The 14,767-nt window shown below is 38.3% G+C and overlaps 1 protein-coding gene across 2 annotated transcripts in view; it reads right to left on the reverse strand.

Moving 5' to 3' along the window:
- HELLS (helicase, lymphoid specific) overlaps window positions 1-9,893 on the reverse strand; it is a 38,019-nt gene extending 28,126 nt beyond the window's left edge. For both annotated transcript variants that reach the window (XM_079137873.1, XM_079137872.1), the window contains exons 1-4: window positions 9,708-9,893; window positions 9,183-9,304; window positions 4,063-4,185; window positions 1,027-1,083 (exon numbers count right to left, since the gene is read on the reverse strand). In XM_079137873.1, the coding sequence (XP_078993999.1) occupies window positions 1,027-1,083; window positions 4,063-4,185; window positions 9,183-9,304; window positions 9,708-9,738 (333 nt within the window). In that variant the 5' untranslated portion in view covers window positions 9,739-9,893. The remainder of the gene's footprint in view (window positions 1-1,026; window positions 1,084-4,062; window positions 4,186-9,182; window positions 9,305-9,707) is intronic.
- Window positions 9,894-14,767: the final 4,874 nt, after the last annotated feature.

The raw sequence follows: 14,767 nt of genomic DNA on the forward strand, positions 1-14,767 counted from the left end.
CATAAGGCATACCACAGTCTTAAGAAAAACTAGCTAACACTTCAGCACAATGGTTAGGACCATTTTAAACAGGAAAATCACCAATAAAAACAAAAAAATCATGGCTCCTAACCGAGCAAGAAAAGGACATGTTTACCATATGAGAACTAAAACAAGACAGACCCTGTGTTTTGTCTCAGCTGATATGTACTGGAAGACTCCATTTTTTCACTCCTCTGCACATGAGGATGTCTGTGAATGACCACAAAAGCATCAAGAATAATGTTGGGGTTACAAATAAATTTTAGCAGGTAGGCAAATCTCTAGTATGTTTCTTTATATGTAAAAAGGGAGTAATAACGGTGTCTCTACTTAATAAAGTTGTCTTGAGAATTAAATAAGAGAAGAAATATATAGAATACCTGATAGAAAGTAAGTTCTTAGATATAAACTTTATCATGTCTCTTTTTACTGGTTCATTATGGGTTTCGAAAAAACTGACAACTTATAAAATATCTTAAAGGACAACATTTACAGATTCTCTTCAAGTGAATCGAATTCTGTCATAATGAAAATCAGTCCACTGTATAAGAAAATAAAAGGGTCATAATCCGGTTCATCTTCCATTTCTTAAAAACTGAGAAACAGATTGTCAATGTTTCTATGCAATTTGTAACAAAGGTAGGTTAACAAAGTTATAATTAAATAGATGCTCAAAGAACTCAAGAGAAGACAAAAGAATTTCAATATTTAAGATAATATATAAAAACTAGCTGGACACAGCAACTCAGGAGGCTGAGACAGAAGGAGTTCAAGTTTGAGGCCAGTCTCAGCAACTTAGCAAGATCCTGTCTCCCAAAAAAAAAAAAAAAAATGCTGGGGATGTGACTCAGTGGTAAAATGACACTAGGTTTCAATCCCCAGTATGTATGAACATATACTTCTGAGGGCTAAAGGTATATTCAATGGTAGCGTGTGTTTAGCATATGTAGAGCCCTAGGTTCAATCCCTAGCATAAAAAAAAAAAAAATTGGCTTGCTTTATTACCTTTGTAACTTTTAAAGATTCCTTTTTTCTTTCCAATTTCTCTTTCTTCTTCTGTTCCTGTAAGATAATTTCTTCTTAATATCCCATATGGGAAATGCAACAAAGGAAACATGCATCTCAAACACTCAATTTAAGCTTACAATTAAAAACAAAAAAATACAAAAAACAAAGAAAATTTTGTGCTTTAAGCCTTCATAGAATAATGAGATTTACCCTACTATCATGAACAATTAAAATTCAGATTAAAATATATTACAGAACAGTTTTCAAAAGGACAGTGAACACTAAGAAAAGCGAAACAAATGAGGTGAATTTTCAGACTGCCCATTTTACTACCTGAAGGAAATTTCAAAAAGCAAATAGAGGGAGAATACAAATAGAACCCAAATCTTTAAGTTGAAACAATTCAAAACACAGATGCTAGCATGTCCACAATCAAGTACCAGGGAGGGCAGAGCTGCATAAAGCTATTGTCTCTCTCAAAGTCTTCATCTGACTACTTCTAAATGAAACCAAAGCCAGGAAAACAGCTACCAGAAAAAAGGCAGAGCCATCTTGCCCTCTGACAAGGGGTCAAGAATAAGGAATAGTTTGCTTTCATTCACGCAAAGTAGAAACTCTTAAAATACAAGGCATTATATAGAGTATTCAGAAGGGAAATAAATCTTCTCCTAGACTAAAAACTGTTCCAGGTTTAAATTTAAAGGACAAAAGAGGACTCAAACCAACTCCAAGAGGTGATTAAACTGTATCTGCCTTTTAACTCATTAAGTAAGGTACTTGTTTTGTGCTTTTTGTGTTTTATCTTAATATATCAAGACTTAAAAAGGGTTTCAAACAAAGAAAAAAAGAGGATCTGGTAAATGAAACAAAATCTCAACTGGTGTTAGTGAGTGGTGGGGACATGGGGATTTATTGTATTCTCTAAATTTATACAAGTTCTTACAACTTCATACATTTTCGTGGGAAAACAAATACAATATATTTATCACAATAAGTGCAATGGGAAGAAACAAGAGGGCAAAGGAAATCAAGAGTCAGTTGTCTGGGAAGATCTCACTGAGAAAACATTTAAGACAAAAGTTGATGAAGATGATGAAGTAAGCCAAGCAATTATCTAGGTGAAAAGGGTTTCAAGCAGAAAAGAGCCAACAGAAAGGCTCAAAAGCAAGAAGAAACATATCTGGAAGGAGGTCTGAAAGGTAATGGGGTTGAGGTAAACAGTCAAATTGCTTACAGTTTTATACTTTGACTTGTAAGAAACAACAAGCTACAAGGTAAAGAAGGAAATATCTTTAAAATATTTTAAGAAAAAAATACTGCTAAAGAAAAAAATAAATTCTTTATGCAGTAAAAAAATGTCTCTTAAAAACCAAGATTTTCAGACATATGGAAACTAAAAGAAAATATCACCAACAGAAAGTGCAAATGAATGTATAACAGAAAACAGATCAGTGAATATTTGAGGGTGAAAGATGGGGGTGGAATGCAACTATGAGGCTACTACTAATGGTGTAAACCTGTGATTCCAGCTACTTGGGAGATTAAGGCAAAAGTAAAAGCCTGGGCAACTTAGTGAGACCCTATCTCAAAATAAAAAATAAAAGGGCTGGGGAGATACTTCAGAGGTAGAGGACCCTGCGTTCAGTCCCCAAAACTGCAAGCAAAAAAATAAATAAATAAATAAATAACAAGTAGTGGGGGGCCTAGTATGGGCAAGGCCCTGAGTTCACTCCCCAGTATCACAGGAAAAAAAATATGGTATGTTAAAAAAATAAAAAGCTGGGACTGGAGTGGGGAAGTAGCTCAATGGTAGAACACTTGCCTAGCATGTGTGAGGACCTGGTTCCCACCTCACCGCCCCCCAAAAAACTTCTAAATAAAAGAAATGACTCACTGATAAAACATATCATGAATGAATCTCAAAAACATGCTAAGCAGGAAAAAAACAAGACACAGAGAGTACACACCCTATAGGAATACTAATGGGAAAAAACCAACCAATTTCTTCTACACTTTCACCCAACAATCAACACAGAAGACTTCTGTGAACAAATGTGTGGGTTTTTTTTTTCCCACACCAAGTAATCAATTATTCTGCAACTGCTGGATATCCTTTAATTCAATTCTGATGCTATTTGCCTAGAGATTGTTTCAGATCCCCCAGTCTCTAAGAAAGCTCCTATTCCTATTTCAGATGGAATCTTCAAGTCCCAGGTTGTCTAACCTGAGTACAAATTGGGATACCATAATCCTTTCTGTAGGTTCATGGTACTCAAGGAAAAATTTACTTAAGTTTACTAATTTATTATCAAGTGTATTACAAAAGATACTGATGAAATCTGTTAAAGAGATGAATAAGAAAATCACCAGGAAGAGGTCCAGAGTTTTTATAACCTCTCAAGAGATACTACCCTCAAAGACTCTCAATGTGTTCCCTAAATGCAAACTCTCCAAATCCTATCCTTTTGGGATTTTATTAAAGATTCATTATAAAGGTATGAATGATTAAATCACTGGCCACTGGCAATTAACTTAAAGTTCAGCCCCTCTCCCCTCCCTGGAGGTTGGGAAATGAAGTTCAGAGTCCCAACCCTCTAATCCAGCCCCCATTCTGAAGCTACCTAACAGAAGCCAAGCCCTTAGTTAATTCATTAGCATGTAAAAAGACACATCACTTTGGAAATTCCAAGTATTTTACTTTAGGAGCTGTATGCTAAGAAACAGGAATGAAAGCAAATATACATATCATAAAATCACAAAACCATTCCATTTATATAATAGTTTAGAAAAGCATTACTAATCTATAGTGACAGCAAACTGGTGGTTCATGGGATTCACTGATGGCACAAAAGATTTTTGTGGAATCAGAATGCACATTATATCTTGATTATATTGCCTATACACATTCACTGATCGAAGTTTATCAAACCACAAATTTGCAATCTGCATTTTAATGTATATGATCTATAAATCAATTAGTTGTTTTAAAACAATTTTAAAGCCACTAGCTAAAAATCAATCATATGTACATACCTCTAACTGCTGTTGCTCCATTTTAGTCAATAAGAATTTGGAGTAGATATTACTTTTTTCAAGCAAATGTTGAAGTCTACGGTACCGAATTTCTGTGGACTCTCTGTCCCAAGACATGCGAGCCTATTCAAAGAGAAAATTTCCATAATTAACAAAATTTACTAACAAACCTCGATTTTTTTTTTTTTTTTTTTTTTTGCTTAAGGTTTAATAATGGCTACACAAACACTCTGTGGGTTTAAAATTTCCTGAAATGGGGGAAAAAAGATTCTCACAAGATTTGAGACATAGTTTGTTTTTCAAACTAAAAACTGAAAAAAGATTCTTAGATTCAACAATTTGGTAAATACATATTACATATCAAAATATTGAAACTTCAGATAGCAGACATGATTTCTGATATAAACTGAGTTGAAGGCCCACTGAAAAAAATATTTGAAAGTTAGAAAATAAGCATGTAATTCAAGATGGATTTAAGTTTTTGGATTTTTTTTTTTTTTTTTTTTTGAGATGGGATCTTGTACTCCTAAGCTAAAGAAATCCTCCTGTCTTAGCCTCTTGAATAACTGGGACTACAGTAACAAGTCACCCAACATGCCTCTCCTTTACATATTACTTTTTTTTTTTTTGTGGTGTTGGGGATTGAACCCAGGGCCTTATGCAATGCTTATGAGGCAAGCATTCTATCAACTGAGCAATATCCCCAGCCCTCCATATTACTTTTATACAAATTTATTTTTATAAATTTTATACAAATTTATTTTTCAAGTAATTTCTAAGTGTTTAAAATAGTATAGTGGCTGAGGAAAAACCTTCAAGTCACGCTGACAGAAAAAAAATATTTTAAAAGAATTATAATTGAGGGCACAAGACAGAAAACAAAGCAACAAATTGTAATAGTTCAGTGGTATGTTACCTTCTGTAAAGATAAAGATGGTAAATATTTTAGTATTTGAGCACCACATGGTCTCTACTACAAATACACTCAACTCTGCATTTGTAGCATAAGAGTAGTCATAGATAATATTTAAACAAATGGGCACTGGTTGTTTCCTAGTAAAACTTTATATCAACAAACATACCAAAGCATCCATAAAAAATTACATACAGATGCTGGGCAGCACACAGTAAATTTGATTTATACTATAGATGAAACGACATCACTTAAAAGACACATTACTTAGTGCTATTGTACTAGACATAAATTCTGAAAAATTCAAACTACTAAAATTAAGAGAGGTCATTTGGAAAGCTGAGACAGGAGTATCCTGAGTTCAAAGCCAGCCTGTCAGTAATGGCGAGGCGCTAAGCAACTCAGTGAGGCCCTGACTCTAAATAAAATACAAAATGAGGGGCTGGGGACATAGCTCAGTCGGTAGAGTGCTTGCCTTGTAAGCACAAGGCCCTGGGTTCGATCCCCAGCACCCAAAAAAAAAAAACAAAAACAAAATGAAGCTGGGGATGCTCATTACAGTAAAGTTAAATGTCAAAAAGTACATAAACCATTTACCCCATCTATGGAGACAAGCCCTGTTAACATCTTCTCAAACCCTATTTTCGGTCCTTTAAGGACAGGCCTTCTTGTGCTACTACCAATATAGTACTGCAACCACAATCAGCAGTCAACTAGTGAGGGAATATTATGAACAGAAGATGGAAATTACTCAGACTTCACAAAATGGATTTTTAAAATTTGTCTAAAATATTTTGCGTTTAGATACAGCTACCTTAAATCTTGTTAGAATGAGAATAAAGCTTTCAGATGCCATTATGGAATAACCAAACCATACCAATGGTTAATCTTTAAACCCTATCTTCAATATTTCAAATTCTTCCCATTTCTTCCTGATTTAGTAATTTTATTAATTTGTTATACTAGAGTAAATTGCAGCTCCATTTGTATTAAGAATTGAGTGTCTACAAGGAAGTCTTGGCAGTTGGAACACAATAGTATGGCAATAGACACTGAAGGTAGAAACTCCCCCACTCTCTACTCCATTAATCTCTTCCAACAGCAATCTGTTTTTTTGGAAAGTGAAGTTCTATTTTATCCGACACATAATATGAACCATTTTTCTTTTACCTCTTCAAGAAATGTCCCACATCCATTCCTTTTCCACCCACTTCCAAGTCAACAATGTTACCCACAAGTCTCCAGAATAACAATGGCTTCTTTTAAAAGGAAATGCAGGTAAGGTCAAAGAAAATAACTGGGGCATGTGAATGTCAAAGTCTTTCTCCAGGATTTGCACAAACTTAGAACCTCCTAAAGCAGAGTAAATGCTCTCAGTTGTTAAGAAATTTTAGATAAGGCTTTCTCTCTTTAAGGACTTCTAAAATATGCCCATAAACACATTTCTCCCTCCAAAGACAGCTTATATTTTATATGTGTTTCTTGACCTCCAAAGATGTTTTAACCTCAAAAAGGGAAAAACTTTGAAAATAATTCTACAAGTCTTCTAGTCAGTAGGCAATAACTTTTTATAAAGTTCAATTACAAAATCTTTCCACACCTATATGTAAGGAAACAATCTAATAACAATGAACCACAACACTACTTTTGGGAAAATTATACGTTTGTATTATCAAGACTGAAGAGTTATAGACTTTTTTAATGAAAAGATTTAATGTGAATTAAAAATTACTCTATAGGTTCTATGATACATTACTGTTACAAGAAAAGTTATGCCAGGTGCAGGGTGCACCTCTGTAATCCCAGCCACTAGGAAGGGAGACTGGGCAGGATGATCATGAGTTGGAGAGTAGCCTCAACAATTTAGGGAGGTCCTGTCTTAAAAAAGGGCTAGAGATGCAGCTTAGGGATAAAGCACCCTGGGTTTAATTACCAATACCAAGCAAAGAAAAGCTACAGACACCATGCCTATCCCTATTCCTCAACAATTAACAATCATAAGGACTGATTACAAAATGTTTGTTCATAAGCTTAAAAATGTCACTGTAGTAGTCATTTTGACTTCCAGTTATTACCTTCATGAGCAAATACATACATTGCCATGAATTTTGATGTTTTTTAAATGTGAAAAGTTCTTCTAATGCATTTTGAAAACGTATTCTTGTCAAAACCCAAGTACATCTGTCTTCAAATGGTTATTTCTCTAAAAAGACAAAACTAAGGATGCACTACTTGAGATAAGGATCATTACATCACTCTTACAATCTCTGAAGTTGATTCTATTCTAGGCACTTGCCCCAAGGACTTTTATTTTACAATTCACCCAGTTGCTTGGCTAGTAAGTATATTTATTATTTTTATATAATCCTATATATGATATACTGCATAAAATACTATTTTATCATCATTAGCTATTCAATAAACATTTACTGATTGCCCACTAGGTTCTAGGTGCATAGCCTACAAAAACAAAACAGGAAGTGATTCACCCTAAAGAAATAAAGAATCAAGTAAGTTAATGAAACTACAGTAGTCAGTAGTGTTTAAAAAAAAAAAGAAAAAGCTACTATGGGAATTCACAGAGTGAGAAAAGGTACTTCAAGGCAGACCTCCCACTTCTATTAATTCTTTTCTTTTTTCTGGCGGAGGAAGGGGGACGGGCAGAGTGAGGAGAGGATCAGGGATTGAATCCAGGCACTTAACCATATCCCCAACCCTTTTTTATTTTTTATATTGAAACAGGGTCTCTCCAAGTTGCTTAGGACTTTGCTAAATTGCTGAGGCTGGCCCCGAAACTTGGATCCTCTAGTCTTCCAGCCTCCCAAGTTGCTGGGATTATACCATACTGACCTCTACTTTCATTATTACCTTTCCTGAAGCAAAAGGGCTTAATGTGACTTAAAGGAAATTGATTAACATATTATCTTAAATGAACATTGTCAACCATAGATAATCAGCAATAATAGAATTAGCACAGCATTACTGATGTGAAAATACAGCATGAGAGTTAAAAGGGTGAATTCTGGAATGACTAGGCTTACATTCCAATACTGGCTCTGTCATTTACTAGCTGTGGAACCACAAGAAGTCACTATGTGCCTCAGTTTCCTTATCTGTAAGATGAGGTGAATAATAGACCCTATTTCACAGAATACTTCAACAGTAATAGTGTATACTAGTAATTAAACGAGGCAAGTTTAAAAACAGTAATAAATTTAATAACACTATCTTCTTTGAGTAAATACATGTAAAGCATTCACAGCAATGCCTGACTCACATTAACGTTCATGTAGTAGTAACAATGCTAACAATTATTGTGAATATAAAATAGTAGGGATCCTCCTGGGTCATTATTTGTTTTCAGAGTGCATTATTTCCCAAAGTAAGTAGTTCTGTATTCATGTTGCATCATTGATATTAAATTAATGCACATTTACTGGGAGAGGCACATTGGTTAAGGGAAGGAACTGTGGAGACAGCCTGAGTTCAGATTTGTCTTCAACATTTGTTGTATAATCAATTGCCTCAATTTCCTCATTTGTAAATGGAGATATTAAAAGAGCTATACATTGGTAGAGTTAAATTAATACAAGAAAATCAGGCCATTACATTTTATCACTCTGTCTTGCATATGCAACAATTCAGCAGTGTAGGACTTTAGAGTACTAAACAAGAATTGTATTTACCAGGATAAAAACTGTTTTTAGTAACTTACAAGACCCTGTGATTTCACTGAAAAGGTGTTTCACATTTTTATCTAAAATATCAACAAAAAGCAAGCTGGTCATTTACATGGAAAAAAGTCCTAGCCTAGGCAGAAATTCTCAGATTTAGATTCTAGCCCAGGTTTTGATAGATGCTAACTTGTACTACCTTCTATCAAGTACACTATGACAACAAGTTTTTAAAGATCAATGTTTGCCTTCAGGTCTACTGTCAAGGTGCTAATTTAAAAAGGAAATAAGAATGACCGAAGGAAAGCGTTCACCATTCATGTCCAGAGAATTACAATGGCCCAAAACAAGCCATCTGAAATGTCTCTCAAGGCATGTGTGTAAAAACACCAGAAAGTTAAATGCCAATGCTGTTTCCAGGTTTGTGATAACGTCACCTCGACAGAGAAGGGAAGAACTCAAAACCACACCTGGGGGGACGCCTCCGGTCACCCAGGCTTTAACGCTGATAATAAACTCGATTCCCGAACTACCTTCTCCAGCATCTTCCGCTCCCTCTCCAGTCCCGCAGCCTCGAGCTGCTCCTCCTCCTCCAGCATGGCTGCGGTGATCACGGCGGTCCCCTCTTGGTCCACCATTTCTGGATCCAGGGACCCTGGGAGGAGAAGGGCTTTTCCGTTGTAGCTGTTTTAAAAACTTACTAAGGACGCCGCTCGGACCTTAACCTTCCTCGCGTCCCAGACGCCGCGGAAGCAGGCGCTGAAGCCCCGCCGCGCGCCAGCATCGCTCTCGGTCACATCCCAGGTCTCTCGCCCGCAATCTGCCGGGACCCCCGTCCACACACCGGGAGGCTCGGGAAACGCGGCTCCCTGGATGGAAACCTCCCACATCCTACGTGCGATTCCAGAGTGCCCTCGGGTCACCTCTCCAGCTTCTCGTCCCTCCTTTCCCCCTCAGCCCCTGCCCAGGGTCGGCTCCCTCCCCCAGGCTCCGCCGCAGCCTCCATGCTGCCCAACCCCGCTCCGAACACCGCCCGGAGGAAGATTCTCCTCACTCACCGCCACTGCTCGCGGGCCGCTCCGCTGGCATGGCTGGACGCTTTCGGGGAACCCGGCGTTCGCCTCTCAGCGGCAGCAGTGCCGAGCGCCAATTCCTCACAGCAGCTGGCGACCCGGCCTTCTCCGCGAACACCCAGCCAGAGAAAAACGCGCGCTTCTCCTTCGCGGGAAAACCCTATCGTCTCGCGATACTTCGAGCTCACCGCCCGCCCCTGTCCTGGGCTGCGCGAGATTTGGCGCAATTGGTGTTTTCCTCAGGGGAGACTGGCGGCTGCGGGTGGGTGTTGACGTGTTTGTCTTGGGGAAATGGGCCTCTGCTGACTTCTGCTTTTAACCACCGCTGTGGTGTTGGAAAGTCTGCCGACTGGAGGGCCCGGTTTCCTCCTGCGTTTGGCGACGGTTCGAGCGATTCCGTGATTTTAGGGGCACTCTGGACAGTTGGCGAGGTGCCTTTGCGCCCTTGCCGACGTGACCGATACCCGCCAGCCCGTGGCCTGGAGGGAGGAAGGGTGTCAAATGGGCGAACCTCGCCCGAGAGCGTAGGTCACATTTGGAGTGATAATCGCCTGGAAATATCCGAGAGGCAGAATTTTGGGAGGTGAATGGATAGATTAGATAGGATTCAAGAAATTTGCGTAGGATATGGGAAAGCCGAATGCAGTGGTAAATGGAACGGACCGCAGAAGAGAAAATGTTAAAAAAAATAAAAAAATAAAAGCAGTAGTGTGCGTGCTGAAGGAAGGAGCAGGACTTTTTGGAAACTTAAGCTTTCATTCCACCTTTTCTCGTCTGCAATCCTTTTGTCTTCCCCTTCCCTCCCCTCCCAGTATCTCAGAATCTGGGGGATGCTGGTATATAACCACTTGTTTCCTTCATTTCTGGCTCCACCTACTTTAATGAATGTATGGGTACAAAATTTAAGAGTTTACAATGAATATCCATAATAACCATCTTCAGCAGCCTTCCTGACAACACTAAGACTAGCAAAGCAGATTCCTTTATTCCTACATAGCTGGAACACTGATGCTCAGAGAGGATAAGTGTCTTGTCCCAAAGCCTGCAGTCGCTTCGATAAAACAGGAGTCCCCTCTGGCCTTTTGACTCTTATTTCAGTATTTTCTCAAAACAGAGCTGTAGGGCATGCCTGTAATACCAGCAATTCGGGAGGCTGAGGCAGGAGGAGCACTTAGGCTAAATTCAAAGCCAGCCTCAGCAACTCAGCAAGGCCCTAAGGAATTAAGCGTGACCCTATCTCAAAATAAAAAACCTGGGGTGTAGCACAGTGGTAAAGCATCCCTGGGTTCAATCCCCAGGACCAAAAACCAACAAAACAGCTTCTATTTGTAGATAACTTTTTTTTTTTTTTTTTCTTTTTGTGGCATTGTGTCGGACCAGCGGGCAAACTCGGGTCCGTGGAGGAGCAAGGGGGATTGGAAAATAAAGATTGACAGAGCTTGAAGATTAGGCTGGGATCAGGTGGAGCCTGCTCTCTGATGGAGATGCAGGTCTAAAGAGCTATGCCAGCAATCTTTATTTATATATGTCTCATCAGGTTAAAGGCTATGCAACCATTATTCTTTGTATTCAGAAAAGTTACGGAAACTAGAATATCCCATGTAGCTTTTCCACCGTTGCAATCCAAGGTTGCAAAGTGCAATGTTAGGAGCTTTGTGTAGCTCTCAAGAAAGTTCATTGTTAAAAGTTGCTATGAGGCCGGCAGGAACTGGAGAAGTGGAGCTGGTGAAACATTGTGGTTGTCTAGCATAATAATTTCTTTCTTCCCAGGAGCTGAGTACCTGAGATCAAGGTTAGAACCGATAGGGCTCTTGCACAGAGCCTTTTCATGCAGGGCATTGCTACAGTAGCCAAGCATCTTGTGCCCTTGCACAGAAACATTCCCAGGAACCAAGCATGCCACAGCCATGAGGGCATCAGAGACCCCTGATCTCAATAAAGGCTCTCCCATCAAACGATTAGTTTTGTGTGATGATGTGTCTGTTAATTTGTTCCTCTGTAATAATCATTGTGCCATATGTGTGTGTGCCTATTTACATATATATAACATGTTGTAACCTTAAATGTGCACAATAAAATTTAATTAAAAGTGCAAAAAAAAAAAAAAAAAGGCTCTCCCATCACCGCTCTCAGCAGTACTGGAGAGATTGAACTCAGGGTTGCTGTACCACTTAACTACACACCAACCTTTTATTTATTTTGAGACAGAGTCTCACTAAGTTGAATTTTTTTTTAATATACTGAAATAAAATTTATTTCCATGTGCTCCCTCTTGTTCTCTCTCTCAAAATATGGAATTCAAGTTTCATTTGCTTTTTTCCCTAAAAATTTTTATTGGTGCATTATAGTTGTGCGTAATGATGGGATTTGTTATGCATTCATGTAAGCATACAGTATAGCTATAATTTGGTCAATATCCTACTTCCCACACCACCACCACTTCCCACACCACTTCCCCTCCACCTCAAATATTCAGTTTACCTGCCTCAGCCTCTCGAGTCACTGGAATTACAGGCATGCACCACCAGCCCAGCACCATTTGATTTTTTTGTCGGCGGAAGGGGATTACAGGGAATTGCATCCAGAGGCATTTTACCATTGAGCCACATCCCCAGCCCTTCTTATTTTTTATTTTGAAATAGGGTCTCATTAAGTTGCTGAGGCTGGCTTTGGATTTGTGAGACATTGGACATGCATCACCAAGCCTGGCTCCCCTCTTATTTTTGAAACACCAGTTTTTATGAGGTTTTCCCCTAATGACTTGAAAATATTTCCTTCTTTTAATTTTTTCCCACTTTCCAAAATCTTTTCTCCATATGTTGCCTTTCTGTATATACTTTGTTTTTACAGCAGCATATCTGCTCTGTAGGCTTCCTGATAAGCTCAGCTTTCCTTCTAATTCCTCAGCAAGTGGGGGCATTTGTCCAAACACAGGAGATAGAGCTGAGAAAAAAATGCATTTGAATATATATATATATATATATATATATATACACACATATATATTTAGTTGTAGGTGGACACCTTTATTTTTATTAATCTATGTTTATGTGGTGGTGAGGATCAAATCCAGCGCCTCACACACACTAGGCAAGCTCACTACCGCTGAGCCATAACCCCAGCCCATGCATTTGATTTTCAAAAGACAGATATCTTCCCTGGCCCCACACTTGTTAATAAAAGGAGACCGGGCATCTCCTGATATATCTTTACCCCTCAGTGACTGGGGAAAGTTTCATTCATCCACTTTCAAGGCCTTACATTCAAATGCATCCAGGATACCAGAAAATGTTAATAGTAGCTATACAACAACTAGAGCTAGACAAAACAAATCTCTGCAGATATAGAACTTAACATTTCAAGATTCAGGGCCAGGCATGGTGGCACATACCTATAATCCAGCCACTTGGGGCAGAGGAGGGAGGAGTCAGAAGGACCACAAGTTGGAGGCCAGCCTGGGCAACTTAGTGAGACCAGGTCTCAAAATTTAAAAAATGGATTGGGGATGTAGCTCAGTGATAAAGCACCCATTCTCCCAATCATAGAAATCAAAACTTGGCAGGCTGGGGGTATAGCTCAGTTGGTAGAGTGCTTGCCTTGCAAGCACAAGGCCCTGGGTTCAATCCCCAGCACCGCAAAAAAAGAAAGAAATCAAAACGAAACCAAATTACCCTTCCTCTTGCTTACATACTAGATAGCCTGCCTTCCTACCTCACAAAATAAACAATGTCTTCAAGACAGAATTCCCCCAGCTTCCCAACATTAAATTATAAATCTAGTATCTTTATGCCTTTTCCACTCTCCCTCATGTTATACTCCAGATCCAACTCCCTGCAGCCTATTTCAGGATTCTTAGATTGCACCGTATTCCATTCTTTGGTTCTTAAATCTCTATAGAATCTTCTCCATTAGTATTCAAATACTTCTCTCCCATTAAAAAAAAGAGGGGATCCCCTTATTGCCACCAACTATTATCTGCTCTTTCCTTTGTAGTTTTAGAATTATCTATACTGGCAATCTTTAATTTCTTGGCCCCTCTGATTCTTCTACCATCTCACTGATTGCTACAATTCAACACACGCCAAAGTAGCCCACGCTACAGTAATCAATGACTTACATCCATGTTGTGAAAACTACTGTATATCTCTCAGTTGTTAGCTCAACCTCATTGCATGTAAGTTCTTTAAAAAAACTTTTTAAACTGATATATAAAAACTGTACATATTTCTGGGGCACCATGTGATGTTTTGATACATCTATATATTAGGTAATGTTCAAATCAGAGTGAAATTTCAGTTATTATTTCTTTATGGTAAAAATGAGGTAGAACAGAATAAATTTTAAAACTGGTAGAAAAGAGATAGAAGGAAAAGGAAACTATAACCTTGATCTGGAAGCCTTGTGCTTTGTTCTCATACTTTTCTCCCCAAGCCACTTTTTCTCCTAGGCCCGACACTCCCAAATTCCTGGGAAATGTACAAATCTTCATTCACAATCTTAAAGTTCCTGGAATTTCACCCATTTATGACAAGTGCCTTGTGCTTTGTAAATTAGCCCATTAATACATGTATTTTTAGAACGAATTAAGAAATGGAAATACAAAACCAATAATATAGGGTACTTTATTGATGTTACTTACTGATCACATAATGAAAAGGACATCAACCAAAAGATTCTTAGAACTGCCAGACGCCATAAATTGTCTTTTTTTTTTTTTTATTTTTACAGACTGCATTTTGATTCATTGTGCACAAATGGGATACATCTTTCATTTCTATGGTTGTGCACAATGTAAATTCATGTACTCATACATGTACGTAGAGTAATGATGTCTGTCTCATTCCACCATTTTTCATACCCCCCTCATTTCCCTCTATGTAATCTAAAGTTCCTCCATTCTTCTTTCACCCCCAAACCCCCACCCCAATTATATATCATCATCCACTTATCAGGGAAAACATTCAGCCTTTGGTTTTTTTGGAATTGGCTTATTTCACTTAGCATGATAGTTTCCAATTCCATCCATTTATCTGAAAATGCCATAA

This window comes from Sciurus vulgaris (assembly GCF_902686455.1).
Source record: "Sciurus vulgaris genome assembly, chromosome: 4".
Lineage (NCBI taxonomy): Eukaryota > Metazoa > Chordata > Mammalia > Rodentia > Sciuridae > Sciurus > Sciurus vulgaris.